We start from the raw sequence: 25,280 nt of genomic DNA on the forward strand, positions 1-25,280 counted from the left end.
TGTATTTTGTCCACTATCAAGAGTGAAAAAAATGATAGCATCTTTTTAGTAGCAATCTTAGCTGCAGCTCGTGAATTGTCGGCCATTTATAAATATAAAAGAGAGTTTTTTTTTTTAAAAGAAAAGAGATAAGAGACCGGTTTTAATCCAAATGAATAGAGAGAATTTAATGGATCTCCCGGCAGCGGAACCAAATAATGTTGCTGAAACCAAATTAATGACGTGGCCGAAATGGAGCTGAGCTGTGATTGGCTAAACTGCGAGAAAGAGAACGTAAGGTGGTGGATGCCTACGGTAGCCACTCCGATGCTCAAGTCAGTAAGGTGAAGAAAGACGAGTATAATGTTTAGAACTCAAAAGTAGTTGTGTGAGAGAACAATATATTTTTACCTCTGTGATCATTCACCTTTTATATTGTAAGAAAATGAAGATAAATATATCATTTCTTAGTAATCCGGCAATGATGTGATTGGCTCATTCATAAGGAATCTTCACCGACTAATTGGTCAGGAATTCAATGATCGCAGATGTAAAGGGGATCTGCTGAATTCTAACTGTTAACGGTAACTTATTGAGCCTTGAGAAGGCGAGTATGTCCAACCTGAAGCTGACCTGTCCTGAAGTGCCCCTTTTCTACAAGCGAGAGTACATGCGAATTTATTAAATTTTTGACACACGGTCCTATTTTATAGTGACAATTAACTGTCTTTTTTATAGACAATCTTATATAGCATCAATTTTTATAAATTTATTATTTTTTTTTAGTTTTTATTTTTTTATATAAAAGTATGTACCTAAAAAAGTGTATATATAATTTCAAAATAAAAGTATATATCCTTTTATTTTCTCTCTAAATTAAAGAAAAATATTTGAAGAATTAATTTTCTTTCTTTTCTAAATAAAAAATAAAAATCTCTCATTTTTCTTCACAATTATTTTCTCTGCTTCATATTATCCACGTATCCAAACAGCTTGCTAAATTTAAAAGGAAAAAACTGTAAGTTTGGAATCCAGGACCAATCGACGCCCAAAATTAACCAGCATGGACAGGACTAGCGTGGCTGGACCCACCCTAAGCCAGGTCAATGACTGGTTGAGCCATCGAGGCGATGAGAGTACAGTCAATGACCAAATCGTATCTCTACATGTTTACCTACGAATCGAGATACTGAATGGGAGCCACGCCTCCAGGGGCAATTTTGTAACTTCTGAATCTCTGGGCCGATCAATTAATATATACACGCTACAAAAGTAAAAAAACGAAAACTAGAAAAAAATAAAGGAAAAAAGAAAAAATAACACGAAGGTTTCGTCTTTCAGACCAAGAACAACATAACACGAGCGAGAGAAATACAAAGATTTAGCTAAAGAAAATATTTAAGGGAAGATAAAAAACGGAGAGAGAAAAAAAGATAGATTTCTCTTTCAGCTGTTTTTCTTTTTTTTATTCCTTCTCTATCGATCTGAGTTTTGCGAATTTCTCTTTTCGAATTCTCAGCTCTCAAGGTTTTCCTCGCCGATCTATCATTTCAGCTCGTTAATTTTTCCTGGTAATTTTCCCTCACTTTCTATCTGTTTTTCTATTTCTCCTTCTCTTTCTCTTTTGGATAGAAACCCTAGGGTTTCAAGCTTATCCAATTAACGTTCTTTGCTTTCTTTTTATTTTCTTTTGGTTTAATGTGCATACGTGTACTTGTATGTCTTAATGAAACCCTACATTGGTTTTTTGTTGATTTCTTCTTCTGTTTCTTTGATTTTTCGAAGTTAGGGTTTTGAATTGGAGCAAAGGTTGAGAAAGTGGAAGCGAATTTCGCATTATGAGCATCCATAGCCCCGGGCGAGGGGAGAACTAGGGTTTCGAGTAATTTGGTTGCAGAGAGGGATTTCCATGGGCGATGGAGGTGTCGCTTGCATGCCTTTGCAGCATAATAGTATCATGGAGAGGTTTCCAATTCAAGACAATACGACAACCCTTTGCAGTGGAGGCAAAACTGGCAACACCACCGCTACTACGACCGCTACCACCAACAATAGCAGTAATAACAACAGCAATGGCAACGGTACCACCAGTAATTTCAACTCAAAGCCCAAAAAAGTTTTGAAGAAGGTAATTAAGGTCAAAAAGATTGTTACAGTGAAGAAAACAGTAGCCGAGAAGAGTGAATTGGGATCAGAGAAAGCAGCAAAGGTTAGCAAGGAGAAGGAAGCAAAGAGTAGTAAGGAGAAAGAAGCAAAGATTACCAAGGAGACGGTTGCAAAGAGTAGCAAAGAGAAGGAGGCAAAGATTAGCAAGGAGGCTGACAATGGTTCAAGTTCTGTTGATAACAAGGTGCAGAATACTAAAGAAGAAGTTGAAGAGGGTGAATTGGGAACTTTGAAGTGGCCACCAAAAGCAGAAGTTGAGAACGGAGAGTTTGTTCCATCAGAAAAGGCAAGGAGAAATGAAATTGAGAAGGGAGAGATTGTCGTTGAGAAATGGAGAAAAGTGGATGTGGAGAAGGGTGAGGTTGTTTCAGGTACAGGTAGATGGCGAAAAGGGGAATTTGGCAGAGAAGACATCGAGAAAGGAGAATTCATTCCAGATAGATGGCCTAATAAAGATGACTACAGTTACAATAAATCATCCCGTGGCAGGTACGACAACAGCAAAGAGCGTACCCCACCTTCTGGAAAGTATTCCAGTGAAGACATTTATAGAAGGAAAGAATTAAGTAGGAGTGGTAGTAATCAGCATAGTAAAAATACTTTTAGGTGGGAGGGTGGTCTGGAAAGGAATATAAGAATCAGTTCAAAGATTGTGGATGAAGAAGGTTCTTATAAGGGTGAATACAGCAATGGCAAGAATCATGGAAAAGAGTACACTTCTGGTAACAGGTTGAAGCGATATGGCACTGAGTCTGAAAGCAATGAGCGCAAACATTATGGGGATTATGGGGACTATGCCTGCTCCAAAAGCAGGAGACTTTCTGAGGATTGTGCTCGCACTGCTCACTCAGATCACTATTCACGTCACTCTTTGGAAAGGTTCTATAGAAACTCTTCCTCTTCTTCTTCTTCGAGAATATCTTCATTGGAAAAATATCCCTCCAGGCATCATGAACCCACTTTATCTTCCAAAGTAGTTTATGATAGGCATGGACGCAGTCCAGTTTTTTCTGAGCGGTCCCCACGTGATAGAGTCAGGTACTATGATTACAGGGATAGGAGTCCAGTGCGTCGCGAGAGATCCCCCTATCGGCGTGAGAGATCACCTTATGGACGTGAGAGATCACCTTATGGACGTGAGAAATCACCATATGGACGAGAGAGGTCTCCATATGGACGTGATAAATCCCCATATGAAAGAAGCCGTCATCATGATTATAGGAGAAGTCCTACTCATTCAGAGAGGTCCTCCCAGGACCAGTATCATGATCGCAGGGATCGAACTCCAAACTTTGTGGAGCGCTCCCCACATGATCGAGCTAGACCCAGTAATCACAGAGAGGCAATTCGTAAAGGTGGTGGAGCAAGTGAGAAACGGAACTCTCAGTTTGTTAATAAAGGTCATGAGGATAAGCTTGGCCAGAGGGACTCTGTTGCAAGGGATTCAAAATTGGCAGCCAAAGAATCTCAAGATAAGAATGAAGTGCATGATAATAATGTATTGGAAGAAAAAAAAGAAAATTCTGAGTCTCACAAAGAAGAGCAGTCCCAGAGTCCAACCATGAATAAGGAAGAGTCTCCTCGTGTTGATGGGCCTCCTCCTGAAGAGCTACTATCTATGGAAGAAGATATGGATATATGTGACACACCACCTCATGTCCCTGTTATGACTGATTCCTCCACGGGAAAATGGTTTTACCTTGACTATTTTGGCATGGAATGTGGGCCTTCAAAATTATGCGACCTTAAGACCCTCGTGGATGAGGGAGTTCTTGTGTCGGATCACTTGATCAAGCATGTGGATAGTGACAGGTGGGTAACCATTGAAAATGCAGTTTCACCATTGGTGACTGCAAATTTCCCATCAATTACATCAGACACTATTACTCAGCTAGTGAGCCCCCCAGAGGCACCTGGTAATCTATTGGCAGATACTGGAGGTATAGGAAAATCAGGTATTCAGAGTGGTGAGGAAGTGCCAGTAACTTTGCGACAATCTCTGGTCAGCATCAGCGACAGTTCTTGTCTGTCTGAATCCTTGGAAGATCTCAACATTGATGAAAGGGTCGGAGCTCTGTTGGGTGGTTTTACTGTTGTTCCTGGCAGAGAACTGGAGACTATCGGAGGTATTTTGATCTCTTATGTTTCTTTGTATTCTCCCATATTATTAAATAATGTTCCTGTGTTATTGTTGATATAACCATGTGTGTGAGTGAGTGAGTGAGTGAGTGTGTGTGTGTGTGTGTGTGTGTGAGTGTGTGAGTGTGTGTGTGTGAGTGTGTTTATTATCTGGGGGAGATTTCTTATACTGTTTTTCCTATTTTTGGATTATTATCATCTTTGCAGAAGTTCTGCAAATGACATTTGAGCATGCACCATGGGAGAAATGGGAAAAATCAGAAGGTAAAATGTTTATATTTTTCTCATTCTTTCCTTGGATTGACTTCTTGTTGATTCTCTGTTGACATTTTTTTAAGGAATTTTTGCTGAGTTAACATTTCCTTTTTTCGCAATTTTGGGGATGTGTATTTAGGGTGTTAGGCATTGAGTTTGGGGCCCAAAGAAGTGCTTTTTTGAAAGCACCATTTTAGATGCTGTTGAAAAAAGCAGTTTGGGAAAAGCTGATCTGTTATTTTGGTGTTCTTATGACTAAATTTTGTCAAAAATAATTTAAAATTATTTTTTAATATTTTCTAAATAGTATGTTTTAATAAAGTGCTTTTCTCAATAGTAGGTACTACAACAATGCTAAACAGACCCTTAGTCAATTAAGGATTCAGTTTTTGGTCCTGTAGTCAAATGATATTCAAGTTTTATATGTTGTGCTGTTTCAGAGTCGTTGAGATGGTGTATTAATTTTCTGGGCTGTAAAGTGGCATTCAGCGTTTTGTCAATATTGGAACTGAAAATTTAATACAATAAAATATGCAAGTTAGGATGTTTGGCTGTTTTGGCCTTGTTATGAAGTTTTCACTTACTTGGTCTGGACAAGACCTCAGGTGGTTTCTTGTGCCATTTTTTTATTTATTTCTTCAATCTGTATGATCTCTTGACATCTCTTGAGTTACCTTCTTAAATGCTACACTCTCTTGCGAATTTATTAGAATGCTAGCGATTCAAAGTTGGCAGAAGGCCAAAATGAGGGCAATGCAGTTGTACTATGCTATTCAGTCAAAATCTTCGTTGGACAATGTTTTGATCTAATAAGATTGATTGAAGAACATTTTGTACATAATATAACATAGAACATTACTTTCTTTTTTTTCTCCTCTAGTAGTCACACGTGAATCACAAGATACTTAATTCATGACTACTGACAAGTGTCTATTCTTGTGTGCACAGGTTTCACTTGGAATCAAGCTTGTATATCAGAACAACATGGTGAAGATAATGATGAATTATCGGGATACTCTGAAATGAAAGCTAAAGATGCTGTTGAAATGAGATCTAGTGCGATTTCTGAAAAAGACCAAGGCTCTGTCTGTTTAGTTGACGCGGCTGATTGGTTTTCTGGCCGATGGTCATGCAAGGGTGGAGACTGGAAGAGGAATGATGACACTGTCCAAGATAGATTTTCCAGAAGGAAACTTGTTCTCAATGATGGCTTTCCATTATGCCAAATGGCAAAATCAGGGTCTGAGGACCCTAGATGGCATAGAAAAGATGATCTTTATTATCCTTCTCAAAGCAGAAGACTTGACCTGCCTCCTTGGGCTTTCTCCTGCCCAGATGAGAGGAATGAATGTGGTGGTGTCAGCAGACTAACTGTTGCTAAGCCTCCCATTCCTGTTGTTAGGGGAGTGAAAGGAACTATGCTACCAGTGGTCAGGATAAATGCATGTGTTGTCAAGGACCATGGTTCATTTGTTTCAGAGCCTCGCACAAAAGTTCGAGGGAAGGACAGGTACCCTTTGAGGTCTGCTCGGGCATATTCTGCTGCTAATGATGGGAAAAGATTGACAGCAGAAGGCGATTTTCATTCCAAAACTGATCAAGACTCTCATGGTTCTTGGAAGTCAATTTCATCCATTAACATTCCTAAAGATCGTCTTTGCACGGTGGATGACTTACAGTTACATTTGGGCGAGTGGTACTACTTTGATGGTTCTGGGCATGAACGAGGGCCATCATCATTTTTAGAGCTTCAGGTCTTGGCAGATCAAGGTTCTATCCAAAAATGTAGCAGTGCTTTTAGGAAATTTGATAGAGTGTGGGTTCCAATTACCCCTGCCACAGAGACTTCTGAATCCACTGTTAAACTTCAAAAGGAGAATCTTGCAGTATGCGGTGATTCTTCAGCAAGTCTTTTACAATTGCAGAGTGCTGCCACTAATGAAAGCAACTCAAATTCCATTTCGTTTCATAGCCTGCACCCACAGTTTATTGGTTATACACGTGGGAAGCTACATGAATTGGTAATGAAATCTTACAAGAGCCGGGACTTTGCTGCTGCCATAAATGACGTTTTGGATCCATGGATCAATGCTAAACAGCCTAAGAAGGAGACTGATAACCATATATACCGAAAATCAGGTATGCATAAGTTCATGAAAAACTGGCCTTTCCGAAATTATGAGTGTAATTGTAATTTCACGTATGAAGTACAAAATAATAAACCTTTTAACATCTTACTAGTGCATTGCTGTGGGACAAGCAACTGACTAAGTATTCAAATAAAATAATGCCTATGTGAAGGTTCACTTGGTCCTACTCCTACCCTTTCATTATTTATTACCTTTTTTTTGGGCATGCCTATGTACCCCTTCTTTTTGGATGAGTGTGAAACGCTGAAACGAATCCCGAGTATAATGTGGACCAAGTATGAACCTATCCAATAGGCACCAATTTCACAACTTCCAGATTTTCTGAGATATGAAAAGATTATCTATATATATATAATATGTTCTCTTTTCAGGGCAGACCATATATGTTATAGTTTGTTCATTTTGCTTTTACATTATTTTTGGAAGGATGGAAAGTTTTGAGAAGGTTCCTACTTTCCTTTTTCTGGAAAGGGAAGCAAGAAGGGGATGGAAAATGAATGAAAGATTCTGCCCTTGGGCCTCTAATATTTTTCCTCTTAAGTTTGGAGGGGTGAAAATAGATGATATTTCCATTTCCCCCCACCACAATTTTGCACGTGAAAGTCTTAAGGACCATTTTGTAAGCGGCAAAGAGTTCAAATCAGCCTGTGAACTTTTCACCGAGTCTCAATAAGCCTAATTTAATCTTTTTGGTTAAATAAAACCAGAAACTTTATCTTTAAATTCAAACAAGTCATGACCTAATAAGATATTATTTTTTTAATAATAAAATATATTTGTTTTGTATTTGTAAATATTAAAACTATTTACAATTTTATAAAAAAAAAACTATTTACTATTTTTAAATAAAAAAATTAAAATACAAAAATTCAAGAAGAAAATAGTAGATAATTTTTTGATATTTAAAAATTATAAAAATAAAATTTTATTATTAAAAAATTTTTCTAGTAAAAATATATTATAAAAGTAATATTTTTTATTAGGTGGGAATTATTTAGACTTTACTACAAAGTTTAGGATTTTATTTGGCTAGAAAGATCAAATTGTTGTTATATGAACATTGATAAAATATGAGGGGCTTATTGCACCTTTTTCCTTTTATAATTTATTGTCGACAAAATAATTGTTTGCATTTTCATTTCTCTCATTTCTTTCATTACCAAGCGGTGAAAGTTTGTTAGACTCCTTACTTGCATTTAGATCAGAGGTTATGGTGGAGCATGTGCTGGCTGGAAAGGCCTTCAAATCCATCCCCCTCCTCCAAGGCTGTTTGTAGCTTTTATGTATTATGTTGTAAAATGAGTTTTTATGATTATTATTTCCTTGCTTTCAATTGGTAGCTCTCCTTGGCTTTAACAAAAGCTCTAGATGCATTTAGTTGTTGTTAAGGATTATGTTTTTTTCTCCTTTCTTCCTCTCTCTTCTTCCCTTGTATACTTGCATGTGTATCAGAGTATGATTGCATTTACAAGGCTTATGTACATTTATACATGTGCATGTTTTCCTCCTGCTGCTTTCAGAAGGCTATGTATAGGATCTCATTGTGGTCATATCTTTGCTTATTGCCTAGCTTCATGCTCTTTTTTACTTCCTTTTCTGATTTCTTATGTATATATACTTTCTTTTACTTGCACACTCTATTCATAATTTATCTTTCTTGGTACTCTGGTTAATTGTAGAAATTGATGCACGTGCTGGCAAAAGAGCTAGGCTGCAGCTTGATGGAAGTGATTATGACTATGACATGGATGAAGACTTGCAGACCATTCAAAGGGATGATGCTAGTTTTGAGGAATTGTGTGGTGATGCTACTTTCAACGGAGAAAGTAGTGCACCCTCAGAGACTGAGTTGGGAAGCTGGGGTTTATTAGATGGTCATATGCTGGCACGAGTCTTTCATTTTCTGAGATCTGACATGAAATCTCTTGTCTTTGCTTCTTTGACTTGTAAGCACTGGAGAGCTGCTGCCAGCTTTTACAAGGACATCTCAAGACAAGTTGATCTCTCACATTTAGGTCCTAATTGCAGTGACTTGATCATGTGGAATATCATGGTAAGTATCTTGTATGTTTTGCTTGGGATGCTATGTCCTGGATTTTAATTCTTTGAGTTACTTTGCTATTTGTTGCAGAATGGTTATAACAAAGAAAGGATAAATTCAATGGTGCTGTTGGGTTGCACAAATATTACTTCGGGATTGGTTGAAGATATTCTTCGCACTTTCCCTTGTTTATCTTCTGTAGATATTAGAGGTTGCAGCCAGCTCAAGGAGTTGCCCCTTAAATTTCCTGATTTGAGCTGGATCAGGACTCGTGGTTCACGTGGTATTGATGTCTCTGAGGATTCATATTCTAAAATAAGGAGTCTTAAACAGATCAGTGAGACTCCTACATTTTGTAGTGATGCAGATGATTTTGGTGAGCTAAAAGAGTATTTTAACAGTGTGAATAAGAGGGACTCAGCAAATCAATTATTCCGACGGAGTTTGTATAAGCGCTCGAAGTTGTTTGATGCTAGAAAGTCATCATCTATTCTATCTAGGGATGCCCGTATAAGGCGGTGGGCCATGAAAAAATCTGAAAGTGGCTATAGGAGGATGGAGGGATTTCTTGCTTCAGGTTTGAAGGACATCATGAAGGAGAATACCTTTGAGTTTTTTGTGCCCAAGGTACAGTTAATGATTTAATTTTATGGAAATATCTAGTGCTATGTAATTTCTCAAGTTCTTATTACTGTTCTCTATTCCTTATTCAGGTGGCAGAAATTGAAGATCGTATGAAAAATGGTTATTATATTGGTCATGGTTTAAGGTCTGTCAAGGAGGACATCAGTCGGATGTGCAGAGATGCAATTAAGTGAGTCTTTTACATACACACAGAGATGGAAACAGAGATTGTTGCCAGTGTATTGTAGGACCAAAATAGAATAGGGAAAAAACTACACCATTATGGACAAAGTCTTTCTTTCTTCATAATATGTGTTGTATCTTGTGCTTGCTTTACTTTCTCATTTATTATTATTTGCTGAGACATTCACTTTGTTCTAATTATTACTTGTATATGCTTTTTGTATGCAGAGCCAAGAATCGGGGTGCTGGAGACATGAATCATATCATTACATTATTTCTCAAACTCGCCTCACGTTTGGAAGATAGTTCTAAGTTTTCTTATGAAAGAGATCAGCTGATGAAATCATGGAAAGATGATTTGTCTGCAGGGCTAGGTTATACTCCCATGAAATATAAGAAGAAGTTAATCATGGAAAAGAAGAACACTATTAGGAGTAATGGCACTGGCTATGCAAATGGTAGTTGTTATTATGGAGAATATGCATCTGATCGGGAAATCAGAAGACGCTTATCCAAATTGAACAGAAAATCTATTGATTCAGGAAGCGAAACTTCTGATGATTTTGACAAGTCCTCCGAAGATGGGCGGAGTGATAGTGAAAGCACTGCCTCATATACAGGAAGCGACTTGGATTTCCGGTCAGAAGCTCGAAGTATGGAGTCCATAGGGGAGGGATTCTTTATGGGAGATGAGGGTTTAGATTCCATAACAGATGATCGTGAATGGGGTGCTCGTATGACAAAAGCAAGTCTGGTTCCTCCTGTCACTAGAAAATATGAAGTTATAGATCAATATGTTATTGTAGCAGATGAGGAGGATGTTCAAAGAAAGATGTGTGTTTCTTTGCCTGATGATTTTGCTGAGAAGCTTGATGCACAGAAAAATGGCACTGAGGAATTGGATATGGAGCTTCCTGAAGTCAAGGACTACAAACCTCGAAAACAGCTTGGTGATGAAGTTATAGAACAGGAAGTTTATGGAATAGATCCCTATACCCATAATCTTTTACTTGATTCGATGCCTGAGGAATTAGATTGGCCTTTGTCCGAGAAGCATTCGTTTATTGAAGATATGCTCCTTCAAACTCTGAATAAGCAAGTCAGAAACTTTACCGGCTCTGGTAACACTCCAATGATGTATCCTTTGCTGCCTGTTATAGAAGACATTGAAAAAGCTGCCGAGGAGGAATGTGATGTGCGAACAATGAAGATGTGTCATGGCATCCTTAAGGCCATAGCTAGCCGTCCTGATGATAATTATGTTGCATACAGGAAGGTATTGAGCATCATCCACATATTGCATGGGTTTACTACTGTTTCTTTGACCCATTCCTTGTTCATTATTCTGATTTTATTTCCTTCTCCATCTTTTATTTTTAGGGGCTTGGTGTTGTTTGCAACAAACAAGGTGGTTTTGGAGAAGATGATTTTGTTGTGGAGTTTTTGGGAGAGGTATGGACGCAAAGCAGTCAAGGAATTACTTATTAAGAGTGTTTTATAAAATTTATATTTTTGTCATACGTTCAGAATTTCAGTCTATTTCCTGTCTGATTAGGGAAGTAAGTGTGTGGTGTCTTGTCTTAGTTGCTTTTTAGACCCCATCTCCAACCCTCATGTAAAACATAAATGTAAAAAGAAAATGGAAAACAAGCACAAACGAGAATTTGTTGTGCAAATATCTACATGTTATGTGAAGCCCGATAATTGTCACCATATTTCAGATAAGACCATATGTGATATTTGATGAAGTAAGCAGTCAAAGTATTCATGATCTCTTGATCCTGCAATTTCAAGTGAATCAGCATAGTGAAGTTTTAACCTGGAACATTATTCAGAAGTGGTTTTTATTTTAACTTGCTAAATTTTGGTATGAAATTTGTATGGAAAGTATTAACTTTCAATTAGAATATCTGGTGCTGGTATTAAAATATACTATTATTATCTATTGTCTATTGGCAAGGATTTGTATTTTGTTAGGTGATAACCATTCTTTATTTACTTTATTTGCTTACATTTGTTGCTGGTTTCTTGTTATAAGTTCTCAAGTCTTAACTCTTAAGGTGCTGAATCTTCTTGTTCTCCTTTTTCCACTTCAAAATTAACTTTGATAGGTTTATCCTGCTTGGAAATGGTTTGAGAAGCAAGATGGCATCCGATCTTTACAGAAAGATAATAAAGATCCTGCTCCAGAATTTTACAACATTAATCTTGAGAGGCCTAAGGTTCTTTACATCTAAACTAACTTTGCTATATGTTTTTCACTTTGTTTCTTTACATTTTGACCTTATTTGTTGTTATCTGACAGGGTGATGCTGATGGCTATGATTTGGTGGTTGTCGATGCCATGCACAAGGCAAACTATGCCAGTCGAATTTGTCACTCATGCAGACCTAACTGTGAAGCAAAGTGAGTTTTAATCTTTTATGTAGTGCATAAAAGCAATTTGTAAATCAGTGTTAGACTTTGCCTATTGCCTTTTGTACCTTCAAATGCATGGAGCTAGATAGAAATTGGAAATATAATGGAGCTATGGATGATGTTACTTCGCAGGACTTAGATAATTTTATCAGCTTTTACTGCTGGAAACTTGCAACAACTAACAATTTGTTATTTGTTGCATGAATTAATGACCTTTTTAGACGGTGTCATGTAGCATATTTCTATAAGTTAGAAGACTTATGTTTTGCTCTTGTTCTTTTTGTTTGTCTCAATTCTGTTCCCCTGAATCCTGTCTCCTTTTGTAATTAATTAATGTAAGCCTGATTTGTTGTTCGTCATTGACTCCTTGGTCTGAACAATTTTTGTCATGTTTGTTTGGTGTTTGGAGTCACCACCTGTCTGTATTATGATGTAAGATTGCTTCTTTCTGAATGAATTCAGCTTTTCATGAAGGTCTGGCATCAAATTTTATTTCTATCATATGTTTCTGCTTCAGATTATTGTTTCTTGGTGAACCTGTCTGGATTAGGATATCAGATTACATCTTTTTGAATGAATTTAGTTTTTCAGGAAGGTCTGGCATTTAATGAAATTTCTGTCTATTTTAATGTCATATGTTTTTACTTCAAATTATTGTTTCTTAAGCTTACGAATCCTGCATCTTTTTCTAAAATTTTTTGGTTTGAATGAAGTATTTTCTTTTTGAAGACCTCTTGACTAATGGCAATTAGTGGCAAACACATCTGAGCTTCTAGTAGAGTTCAATGTTTGCAAGGTTTTGGTAATTCATCATGTTAAATTTCTTGAACGCAGAGTTACTGCTGTAGATGGTCAATACCAGATTGGAATTTACACTGTACGGGAAATTCAATATGGCGAAGAAATCACATTTGATTACAATTCTGTGACAGAGGTGCATGTCTTTTGCCTGTCAGTCTTGTTTACAATACACATGCACGCACACACACACATATATATATTTCCAATTCCTTGTCTTGCAATTGATGATTGCTCCTCAAATTGCAGAGTAAGGAAGAATATGAAGCATCTGTTTGTTTGTGTGGTAGCCAAGTTTGTCGGGGCAGCTACTTAAATCTGACAGGTGAAGGGGCTTTCCAAAAGGTACAAGATTACAAGAGAATTTTCTTTGCTGTTGTTATCCCTTTCTTTTCCTAGCAGTTAAACCTTTATATTTTATGTGCAGGGTGCGGCTAGTTATATATCAATAGCACTTTCTGCCTTAAATTTTCAAAGTAATTTTATTTTTGCTAACCATATACGACTTTTTTCAGGTGCTGAAGGAGTGGCATGCCATGCTGGATCGACATCATTTGATGCTTGAAGCTTGTGAACTAAATTCTGTATCTGAAGAAGATTATCTTGATTTGGGGAGGGCTGGTTTGGGGAGTTGTTTGCTTGGTGGGTTGCCTGATTGGGTGGTCGCATATTCTGCTCGTCTGGTGTGTCTATGCTGCCATATTTTAAAGATTTGTGATTAACCTTTCTGAAAGATATGTTTGCACTATTCTCTGTTCATTTCATTACCTTGACTCATCCAATCTTATGATAGGTGAGGTTCATAAATCTGGAGAGAACAAAGCTTCCTGAGGAAATTCTGAGGCACAATTTGGAAGAAAAAAGGAAATATTTCTCAGATATTTGTCTTGAGGTTGAAAGAAGTGATGCTGAGGTTCAGGTAAGTGCTTGTGCCTATGATGATGTCCTCATAAAGTGTGATGGACTATGCTTCCTGTTACTTTGTGTATGCTCATCTTGTTTTTTGTATGAGGCAGGCTGAAGGTGTTTATAACCAGAGGCTTCAAAATTTAGCAGTAACACTTGACAAGGTTGGTCCTATCTTTAACTTGATATGGGTAACACATACTTTCTGTCTACTATAGTCCTACATCTGAAGTCAAATTCCGAATTGATGGTTATTCATCTTGATTCTTGATATCTCTGATTAGCTTTGTTCTTTTAGATATCCTCAATGAAGGGAAAATTCACTAACTGGTTGTTGGCATGGATGTTATGCATAGGTGAGGTATGTGATGAGATGTTTATTTGGTGACCCAAAGAAAGCTCCACCTCCATTGGTGAGGCTAAGTCCTGAGGAAACTGTTTCTTTCCTCTGGAAAGGGGAGGGATCACTTGTTGAGGAGCTTCTTCAGTGCATGGCTTCTCATGTGGAAGCTGACATGCTTAATGATCTCAAGTCCAAGATTCGTGCACGTGATTTATCAGAATCTGATAACATTCAGAAAGAACTTCAGAAGTCATTGTTGTGGTGAGCAACGTACATACCTTCACTTTGTTCATCATGTTTATGCTTTAGTATAACGTGAATTTCATGGAAATCAAATTCTTCTTCTGCAGGTTGAGGGATGAAGTCCGAGCTCTTCCGTGTACATACAAATGCCGTCATGATGCTGCAGCTGACTTGATCCATGTGTATGCTCATACAAAGTGTTTCTTCAAAGTTCAGGTGAGTCATTTTGATACTGGTCCTCCAACAGCTTTTATCTGCAACATCTTTCTTGAAACTATTATTTTCAGCACCGTATGTTCAAATGACTTCATGGTTAATTGCAGGAGTACAAAACTTTTACTTCTCCACCAGTTCACATTAGTCCGCTCGACTTGGGTCCCAAGTATGCTGATAAATTGGGAGCAGGTATCCATGAATATCGAAAGACATATGGTGAAAATTATTGTCTCGGACAGTTGATATATTGGCATATACAGACTAATGCTGAACCAGATTGTAGTCTGGCTAAGGCAAGTAGGGGCTGCTTGTCTTTACCTGAAATTGGTTCCTGCTATGCCAAGGTTCAGAAGCCATCACAGCAGCGCATTTATGGTCCAAAGACTGTGAAGCTTTTGCTGGAAAGAATGGTAAGGCTTATACGTTTTGCTGCTTAGTAGTTTCTGTTGAAGATATTCTTGTCCCCATCCCATCCCTGCCTTGGCTGAAACCGCCAGAGCACAACACCTGCATCTTTACAACTGTTGAATCTCTTTGCTCTTCTTGGATCACTTGGGAAAATTATCATGGAGAATGTTTCCAAACTTGTGTTTTTTTGGAACTTCCTTAGCACTCTGTTTGATAGGAGGTGTAGAGTTTAAGGTTTTTTAAAGTATGGTTTTATAAGGTAAGGGTTTTCATGGTTTTTAAACTTTAATAATTTTTTATTGTTTGGGAATGAGATAAGATTTTTTAAAGTATTTGAAGGTTTTTAAGAGAAAACTTTCTCAATCCACCAATTTAGTGGGTTGAAATTGAAGGTTCTTAGAGGTTTTTAAAAACCTCCAAAAACAATCTTACTTTAAAAAACTCACTTTCTCCCAAACACATCAAAGTTTTTAAACCTTGAAAAACCCAATAAGAGTGTAAATAGAACCAACAAAATAACCTCCTCCCAATCAAAGTGTAAATAGAACCAACAAAATGATGTTCAGGACACACCAGTGAAACCCTTTGGTTAACAAGCAACTTGTACAAACCTAGCCCAATCGTGTTGTACTTTCCTGGCTACACGGTGTGCTATGAACTCTCCCCAGTATCTTTGAATGTCCGAGTTTAGAAAAATTCAGCTGTGTCTAAGATGAGCTTTCTAATTTTTCTTAGTTATGTGATTAGTATGGTTGCTTATCTGCTAGTGTCGTCATATTTACAGGAAAAGTACCCCCACAAGCCATGGCCCAAGGACCAAATATGGTCGTTCAAGAGTTGTCCGAAAGTTATTGGGAGCCCGATGCTGGATGCTGTATTGAGCAATTGTCCTTTAGACAGGGAGTTGGTCCACTGGTTGAAGCATAGACCAACAATATACCAGGCAGTGTGGGATAGATGAAGGCAAGGCATTTGGGAAAGCTGCAGTAGGATATTGTTAGGCAACAACCACTTTGTACTATGTTTTGGAATGATTTCTCAATTTTAAGTTCACAGCTACCCCTTTTTGTGTGGGAGTTGGTAATCATTCCAAAACATCCAATTCCTTTGTGCTGCAATTCTCATTCTTATGTACAGTTCCTTTCTCATTTCTCTTTGTAATTTGTAATTCATTACATGGTAGTAAAGCATTTTTTCCTGCTCTCTAATTTAAATGAAAAATATGAAAAGAAGCTAAATGCCAGAGCTTTGTGTTTGCTGAACTGTTGATATCTAAATTAATCTCGCCACAGTGCTTTTTATGACGGGTCCGCAATGGGATGGACGAAACTGTGGGTTAAAATCTGGGGAATTCAATTCAGACGAATCTGTGCAAGAATTTGTTTTCTTAAATTAAATAGTTAAATAGTGGAGATACTTAAATTGAATTATGAAAAATTGTAATAAGTTTAATTATGAAAAATTGAAATGAATATATTCATCTTAATTATCAGATTTAAGCCTTATGCCTATTGGAAGTTACACCTTTTATAGAGAGCTTAATGGTTAATTTTATTATTATATGTTTATTAGAAAGCTTAATTCAGTTAATCTATTTTTTTTAAAATGCAAATTAATCAGAGTTTGAGCTAATTCTACTATAAAATCAAAAGTTTCGAATTGATATATATATATATATATATTTTTTATACATTTCTTGACATAAAAACTCAAGATTTGACCTATGAATCTTGTTCCTATAAATAACCATTCTATTGAGGTTTGAACAACCATTCGATTGAGGTTTGTTTCCTTAGATGCTTGATCTAGTTGAGATTGAATTGCATCTTTTCAAGATACCTGATGACTCAGATTGTTGGGTCTTAAAGTTGCTTACTTAGACATTCTCAGGAATTACCGTTTCGACTCTATATACTAGTGGAAATGAGGTTTTCTCTATTGCTGTTCTTGGAGTTATTCTGTAAAACCAAAGAATAGGAAGTAATTCCTTGAGTTAGATGTCTTTACCTTTATCAAGCCTTTTCTTCAATCTCTGGAGGATTATCCTATTTGTAATCTCGGTCATGCCAATGGTCTGTGCTCCTTTTGTGTCCTGCATCATTGTAGGCTAGTAATATCCTTGTCTGAAAGCTTATTGGGCAATCGTTCGAGCTCCTTCGTGGCTTCCACAGTCCCTTTCATGAATATCATTGAGGATGCTCTTGCCATCCTCTTTCGATATACAACACAGTTATGGTTGGGTTGAGTATCTCCTGTACAACAACTATTTATTAACACATATCTAGAAGATTTTCTTATTACCTGTTTGCCTGCTAAGTCATCAATTGGTAACTCATCCTCTATCAAGAATCTATATACTGGAGTCGTCCATGTGTTTGCTACTTTAATTGTAAGTCATTATAAATAATTGATTTGCATATACCTATTTCTTTGATGATTTGAGTGCCATGATCACTGACTTATACTCGACTGTATTGTTTGTGGCGGTAAATGTGAGCTTTGCTGTGTACCACAGTTTAAATTCCATCTGAATATGCAAAAGTATTCCAAACCTAGAACCCTTGGCTCCACAGGCTCCGTCTGCTCAAACTTGCTACTCATCCACTATGGGATCAGAAACTTCAAGCGGTGGCATCATCTTTGTGACAAAATTAGCTAAAGCCTGTGCTTTCATCGCACTTCTTGAAACTTACCTGATGTCATCGACTGATAACATGACGGCCCATGTGGACAGTAGCCTTGAAAGTTCTGGCCTATGGAGCACTTTTCAAAGAGGAAAATTTGTCCTTATCTCAATAGTGTGAGACTTGGAAAAAGGTCATAGTTTTGTTACCGACATCATAACTATGAAAGCCAGCTTCTGCAGAGGGGGCAGTTCAACTTTGCCTCTTTCAGGATCTAGCTGGCGTAAAAGACTAGGCTCTAGGCTCTAGTCTCCCCAGTCTTCTCGTACAAGTACTGAACTTATTGTTTCTTGCATTACAGATAAGTATAGAACCAAAACCTCATCTTTAATGGGCGAACTTAGCAAAGGAGGGGATGACAAGAAAAATTTTAAATTTTGAAATGCCTCAATACACTCTTCCCCAATACAAATTTATTTTTCCCTTTTAATGCTTTAAATAATATGAGACACTTCTTGGCCGAACATGATATGAATCGCCCTAGAGTTGTCACCTGCCCATTTAATTTTGAATACCATTAATGCACTTAGGTGCTTCCATGTATTATATTATTTTAATTTTTTTAGGGTTAGTCTCTATGCCTCTTTCAGAGACTATGTACCCTAAGAATTTACCATCTTTTATCCCAAAAATGTATTTTTTAGGGTTGAATTTCATACCTACTTTATCTAACACATTGAAAACTTACCACCATGTTATCAGCGTACACCTCAATCGTGGTTCTGACCAAGTATTTGAAAATCCGGACATGAGCCTTTGACAAGTTGTTCCTGCTTTCTTTAACCCAAAAGGCATTACCTTGTAGTAAAAGACCCTTCATCTATGATGAAGGCAGTCTTCTTGGCATCTTTGGGATTCATAAGGATTTGGTGATATCCTAAAATTGCATCAAGGAAAGAAACCACCGCATAACCCGAGATAAAATTTACCAATCTGTCTATCGATGGGAGTGGATAATAGTCCTTTGAATATGCTTTATTTAGGTTGGTGAAATCTACGCACATTCTCCATTTTTCATTTGATTTTTTGACTAGTACAACATTCACAAGCCACGTGAGGTACTAGACCTCTTTTATTAAACCTGCACTCAAGAGTTTATTAACTTCTTCCTTAATTACCTGCTGCCTCTCCGGAGCAAACTTCCTCTTTTTTTGCTTGATCGATTCAATTGAGTCATCTATAAACAATTTATGGGTGATTAGGCTCGAGTCTGCACCTATTACATCTTCAAGATACCATGCAATGGTTGTTATTTTGCACTTTAGTAGTTTCACTAATTCATCTTTTATTGTACTACTTAATGCAGTTCTAAAAGTACCTTTTTATCTGCTTCCAAGAGGACCTCTTCTATTGGGTCTGTTGTGTAATACCCGGCTAGACTCCGGTATCGGAATTCCTACCGTTCGGTGGAATCTCGGATGTCGGAGACCTCTAGAAGGATAGAACCATGATTTCATAAAATGTTTTAATGTGTTTTATGGTTTTAAGCAAGATGGAAATGAGTTTTTTTTTTTTTACATTAAAACAACCTTGGAGAAAAACCCAGGTTCGGCCGCCGAACCTCAAGTTCGGCCGTCGAACATGCATGCATTTCGGGTGTGCCTTAGGCCCCCGAAGGCATAAGTGAGGGAAGTCCAGGTTCGGCCGCCGAACATGGCATGCATGCGGAGGCACATTCGGCCCCCGAACGTGGCCTGGCCAGCCACTATAAAAGGGTCCCTTAGCCGAAATGGGCGAGCTTTTCTCCCCATTTTCGGCCAAGGTGAGCTCTCCGCCGTTCCTCACCAATCTTTGAGTTCTTCCTTCAGATCTTTCAAGCTTTTCACTAGTTTTCATCTTGTTTTGAAGATTTCCAAGTTTTGAGCAAGTTTTGAGCTTGGAGACCCAAGGAAGTTGGAAATCTCCCATCTCCAAGTTTAGGTCGTCTCTCTCTCGATCTTCAAGAGGTAAGAGCCAATCTTAAGCTCATTGCATGTTTTAAGTAAGCTTTGAGTAGTTTTATGGGGTAGAAATGCATGTTAGGTTATGTTGGAGTTTATGTGTTAATGTTGTGTTTTTGAACAATGTGGATTGCCAATGCATGTTTGATGTGTTGTAGATGAGGTTTTAGGTAGTTTGAGACCCCTAGGAGCTTGTATGCATGTTTTGGTTGAGCTAAATGCATGATGGTTTGAGTTAGAGGCATTTGTGCATGTTTGAACCAAGTTTCTGCCCTTTGGGAGAAACCAGGTTCGGCAGCCGAAAGGACTTTGGGCCGCCGAACCCTCTTGTGGAGGCAGCATTCGGCTGCTGAAGCTTGCCCCCGAAAGAGGACTTTCGCCTCTGTCTGGGAGTTTCGGCTGCCGAAAGTGCCGCCGAACATGCATGAGTTTCGTCTCTGTCTGGGAGTTTCGGCCGCCGAAGGTGCCGCCGAGCCTGCCTGACTTTCGGCTCTGGAGGGACTTTCGGCCGCCGAACCTGCCGCCGAAAGTGCCCTGTCCAGCCTTCCTTTACATGTTTTTGCATGATTGTTTTGAGGTGTTTTAGGGGGTTTTTGGGGGATGTTTTTAGAGTTATGTTCTAGTTGTTTGGTTCCTCATTTGAGTCCACCTGTGTAGGTTCGGACCTGAGGAACCGAGGACCCCAGCAGTGAGTCAGCTGCTTCAGTCACTGTCAGAGCTAGCTAAGGTGAGTAGAATAAACCTTTACGATTTAAATTAAATAAAGGGAAAATTACTTTTTAGTCCCTCAGGTTTAACGTAATTAACACTTCTGTCTCTCTATTTTGGCGACCCAACACTTAAGTCCCTCACTTTCTCTTCCGTCCAAATTCGCAGTCCTTCCGTCCAAAATAGCCATTTGGGACACGTGAATTGACAAAATTAACCCTCACTAAACCCAAACCCAAATACCCCTTCTTCTTCTTCTCCTCCTTCTTCTCCTTCTTCTTCTTTCTTCTTCTTCTTCTTCTTCTTCCTACCCTCTTTTCTGCAACTTCTTATTCTTCTTTTTCTTCTTCTTCTTCTTCTTCTTCTTCTCCTTCTCCTTCTCCTTCTCCTTCTTCTTCTCCTTCTCCTTCTCCTTCTCCTTCTCCTTCTTCTTCTTTCTCCTTCTTCTTCTTCTTTTCCGGCTACTCTTACTCTTGAGACATGCAGTTTAATTTGTTTGCTGTCCTATGTAACAACCATTAAGAACCCAATTGCATATGGAAGTTTCTATGTGCATTTACGTGTATGTGTCCCATAGAAGGGCCATCAAGAGCCCAGCAGCATAGTTCAATTAAAACCAACAGAAAGATAACAAGGAGAATTAAATTCCAGAGCTCCAAATTCCAAAATTGGAAACCCAGAACAAAATCTAATACAGTAACTGTTGGGACTTCTTAAACAATATAAATTACGAACATAAAAACCATTACACAAACAAAGAAACCACAGGAAGACGTTAATCTTTTTTACATTTCCAAATACGGAAACCCAATTGAATATCCATACCAACCCCAAGAATACCAACAATAGAAACCAAACAAAAAACCCATAATTCAAATCACGTAATTACGCAAATATAACAACAAAATTACCCAACAAGGAAGGGATTGAAGGTTCCCTGAACAGGGAAATCGACGACTCCACCAACAGACTGCAGTATTCTACGATGTCTAAAGCCATCTCGCATTTTGAGCTGATTCAACTCAAGCCTTTGACGGGGAGGAATCCCTCTCTCAAGAGTAAGAGTAGCCGGAAAAGAAGAAAAAAAGAAAAGGAATTTCACATTAAGAGAAGGGTATTTTTGGAAAAATTATCACCTCTCACTTTTGACTTTTTGACCAAACGGTTTAAATGGACGGAAGGACTATGAATTTGGACGGAAGAGAAAGTGAGGGACTTAAGTGTTGGGTCCCCAAAATAGAGGGACAGAAGTGTTAATTACGTTAAACCTGAGGGACTAAGAAGTAATTTTCCCTTAAATAAATTACAAGTTTTGAGCATGATCATGCATCATGAATGCCATGTGATGAATTAGGTTGTATGCATTAGAATTCACGAATATGTTGTATTGCATTTATGATGTTGATGTGGATTGGTTATTGGATGATCCTTTAGTCCTCATATGATATGATGATGTTACGGCATGATACGGTATGGAAGTCCAGGTTGTACCCATTCTACGTCCCTGACACGATGTAAGAGAAAGTCCAGGTTGTACCCATTCTACGTCCCTGGCACATTGGAATGCTATGTTATGTTATGTTAAGAGAAAGACCGGTTGACCCATTCTACGTCCCGGCACTTTGGAATGTAGAGGACTATTGGTGACAATACCATCCGAGATGTGATTTGTTGTGATGTGTTGCATTACATGATGGCATGAGATTTTAAATGTTTTATTATTCTGCTCACTGGGCTCTAGTAGCTCACCCCTTTTCCCTAATCCCCCAGGATTGCAGGTACGGGCTAGGCAGAGAAGTCAAGAAGAGTAAAGTCATGTGTTGTAATAGATAGAAAGTGGACATGATAAATTGTATAATAATGTAATGTTATGATCGGTTATGATATGTATAAAGATATTGAGGATTATAGTTTGTGGTTGACCCTATGTGTATGGTATCCCTTTTATTACATGATCTCAGATGATTTTGATGTAGATGTTAACCAACTCAACATATGTACGTTGCCCGTTGGGGCATTGATGAGATCCCACAGAGAGATCAATGTTTACAGTATGTTTATGTTCAGTGCATGCACAGGTTGAGTTTGGTATACGCGAAAATGTATGAAAGAAAAGTTTTTAATTTTTATGTATATTGTGGATCATGTATGGGATTAAACAGGTTTACAGGTTACATGTCAGGCTTGCTACGGGTCCCGGCGGCCTTAAGTCGACCCGGATCCTAGCGCCGGTAGCGGTCCGAATTTTCGGGTCGTTACAGAATGGTATCAGAGCCCTAGGTTCATATGGTCGGACCTAGAGTGTCGGGCTCATAGAGGTTATAGTAGGTCAAGCACAATAGGAAGATCATGTCCACTAGGATAGGATGTGGAGTCCTGTCTTGTTTGATGATGTGAAATGCCATGATTCTATACATGTGCATTAATGTTATGATATGTATGTGATGAGGGTTTATGTGTGCCCACATGAACCATATGATGCTAATGTTTGCTTGCTATGTGCTGGTTTTCAGAAAACAGGATGAGGGGAACTCGTCGATCATCAAGATTGACTAGAGTGCCACTTGAGGATGAGGGCACGAGCGCCCGTCCTCCTGCATTGCCTAGGGCAATGTCACGTAGATCAAGCAGAGAAAGAGTGTCAAGGGACCCTAGAAGGTCTTTTGATGCTAGCAGAAGGGGGACAGATAGAGGAGGAAGTTCTTCAGATGTGAGGGAGGTTATGGAAGAGGACCAGAGGAGGGATGGGAATCTGGATGTTAGCATGACGGAAGAAGGGACAGGGGAGTCACAGGGAGGCGTTCAGGCCTCGGGGTATGGTTTTCCACCCCATTATCCACCCTTTCCACAGGGTTCAGGGTATCCGATGGGAGGCACGTCGGATTACTCCAGCTTTAGCCCCACCCTACCTACATGCCTTATCCACCTTTCTATCCACCTCAGCCACAGTACCCAGCTTATCCACCCTCACCCTTTTATCCTCACCCTGCAAACCCCACCTTGGGGAATGCTGCACCCCCACCTCCACCACCTACAGAACCAGCAGCCCTAGTTACTCAACCTCCTAGATCTAGCTCAGCCAGTGGGAGCAAGGTCAAGATGACTGACTACATGAAACTGGGTGCTCCTCAGTATGAAAAAGGGGATGACCCATTTGTGTATCTTGAAAGGGTTAAAGTGATTACAAATGAAATTGGGCTGATGACAGTAGAGCCATTCAGATGGCAGGGTTCACGCTCAAGTGCAAGAAGGCGCGAGAGTGGTTCAAGAATTATGTGAACCCGAGAGTGGACAGCATGACTTGGGAGGAGTTTGCAAACGAGTTTGCAGGATGGGCTTTTCCCGATAGTTCAAGGGAGCTGAAGATGATAGAGTTTGAGCAGTTGAGGCAGACAGATGAGATGAGTATAGAGGAGTTCACAGACAGGTTTTTGGAGCTGTTGCCATTTGCAGGGCAAAACCTTGACACAGACCAGAAAAGGTCAAGGAGGTATATCATGAAACTCCACTCTAGATATTGCTTCTTGATCCAGTCAGCAGATAGGGAGAGCTTCCATGCCATAGTGGATATGGCCCGGAAAATGGAGGCCAGTGCCATCATTCAGGGGACAGTTAAACAGTCAGTGGCACAGCCTTATGGTTCTAAGACCCCAGGCTCTTCTTCTTTTAGTGCAGCAGCTTCAGGTAGCAAAAAGTGGAGTAACACCACTAGGAAGCCCAAGAAGAACAAGTTTTGGAACAAGGTTAAGTCCAGTCTGGGACTAGGGAGTGGCTCAAGCTCTAGTGCTGATAATGCAGTTTGTGCAAAGTGTAGTAGACCACACAGGGGAGCTTGCCGGGCTGGGACAGCAGCCTGCTTCAGATGCGGGCAAGAGGGACACATGGCTCGGGAGTGTCCTAGGGCAGCTTTTGGAGCACAGTCTCAGCAGACAGCTTCTGATAGTGTGGCTCAACCAGCAGCTCCAGCCGTGACTTAGGCCAGTGGCAGAGGCAGAGGGAGAGGGGCAGCCTCTTCTTCAGCAGGTTTCAGAGGTGAAGGTCCATCAGCTCCAGCACGGATCTTCACAATGACTCAACAGGAGGCAGATGCATCTAACACCGTGGTGGCAGGTAACTTAGTTATTGGTTGTTCAGATGTGTATGCCTTGATGGACCCTGGTGCATCTCATTCTTTTATTGCTCTGAGAGCCGTCCAGAGGTTAGGGTTGATGATCTCTGAGTTAGAGTGTCCTCTTTGGGTCAGTGGACCCAAGTGTGATCCATCAGTGGCAGAGTCAGTCTGCCAATGCAGTCCAGTCTTTATTGAGGGAAGATGCCTTTCCGCCGACCTTGTGGTTCTAGACTTGACAGATTTTGACGTCATTCTAGGGATGGACTGGTTATCTACCCATGGTGCTACCTTGGACTGCAGGGACAAGATAGTCAGGTTCAGAGGTCAGGATGGGTCAGAAGTTGTCTTCAGGGGAGACAGGAGGGGTACACCTAGAGGTCTGATATCAGCTCTTCAGGCTCGTAGGTTGCTTAGGAAGGGATGTCAGGGGTATTTGGCTCATGTGAGAGAGCTTAGCAGTCAGGTTAGAGAGCCCGCCTCGGTGCCAGTGGTTAGAGAGTTTCTAGACGTCTTTCCAGACGAGCTGCCAGGTTTACCACCTGCTAGGGAGATAGAGTTCGAGATAGAATTGATGCCTGGAACTCGACCGATCTCTATCCCTCCCTACAAGATGGCTCCAGCCGAGCTGAAGGAATTGAAAGAACAGTTGCAAGAGCTGGTAGACAAGGGCTTCATCCGACCGAGTACCTCACCTTGGGGCGCTCCAGTTTTGTTTGTAAGAAAGAAGGATGGATCCCTTAGACTTTGTATCGACTACAGGCAGTTGAACAAAGTCACTACCAAGAACAAGTACCCATTGCCAAGGATCGATGATCTATTCGACCAGCTAGCAGGAGCGGGTTGTTTTTCCAAAATAGATCTGAGATCGGGGTACCATCAGCTGAGGATCAGAGAGGAAGATGTGCCAAAGACAGCTTTCAGGACCAGATATGGGCATTTTGAGTTCCTTGTAATGCCGTTCGGGTTAA

General features: G+C 39.4%; 1 protein-coding gene across 3 annotated transcripts; it reads left to right on the plus strand.

The window, feature by feature from the left end:
- The first annotated feature begins 1,259 nt into the window (after window positions 1-1,259).
- Window positions 1,260-16,131, plus strand: LOC110630310 (histone-lysine N-methyltransferase ATXR3). 3 transcript variants are annotated; one of them, XM_043949778.1, is made up of 20 exons: window positions 1,260-1,550; window positions 1,765-4,271; window positions 4,492-4,548; window positions 5,488-6,678; window positions 8,369-8,742; window positions 8,821-9,357; window positions 9,444-9,544; window positions 9,766-10,813; window positions 10,918-10,989; window positions 11,649-11,759; window positions 11,843-11,943; window positions 12,790-12,889; window positions 13,003-13,098; window positions 13,269-13,436; window positions 13,547-13,672; window positions 13,770-13,823; window positions 14,016-14,263; window positions 14,353-14,461; window positions 14,569-14,871; window positions 15,654-16,131. In XM_043949778.1, the coding sequence occupies exons 2-20, from the start codon at window positions 1,889-1,891 to the stop codon at window positions 15,828-15,830; spliced, it is 7,356 nt and encodes a 2,451-aa protein (XP_043805713.1). In that variant the 5' UTR covers window positions 1,260-1,550; window positions 1,765-1,888; the 3' UTR covers window positions 15,831-16,131. The 3 variants fall into 3 exon arrangements, 2 of the variants coding, with proteins under 2 accessions (XP_043805713.1, XP_021633431.2); XM_021777739.2 differs by having other exon boundaries at window positions 1,769-4,271; XR_006348275.1 differs by lacking the exon at window positions 15,654-16,131 and having other exon boundaries at window positions 13,958-14,263; window positions 14,569-14,867.
- Window positions 16,132-25,280: the final 9,149 nt, after the last annotated feature.

Source organism: Manihot esculenta, chromosome 13 (genome assembly GCF_001659605.2).
Source record: "Manihot esculenta cultivar AM560-2 chromosome 13, M.esculenta_v8, whole genome shotgun sequence".
In the NCBI taxonomy this organism is placed as follows: domain Eukaryota; kingdom Viridiplantae; phylum Streptophyta; class Magnoliopsida; order Malpighiales; family Euphorbiaceae; genus Manihot; species Manihot esculenta.

Bases quoted from the DNA above. Each gene is read 5' to 3' on its own strand.
- LOC110630310 (XM_043949778.1), top strand. From the start codon at position 1,889: ATGGGCGATGGAGGTGTCGCTTGCATGCCTTTGCAGCATAATAGTATC. The intron at 4,549-5,487 runs GTAAAATGTTTA...TTGTGTGCACAG, and splicing joins GAAATGGGAAAAATCAGAAG to GTTTCACTTGGAATCAAGCT. The intron at 11,760-11,842 runs GTTCTTTACATC...GTTATCTGACAG, and splicing joins TTAATCTTGAGAGGCCTAAG to GGTGATGCTGATGGCTATGA.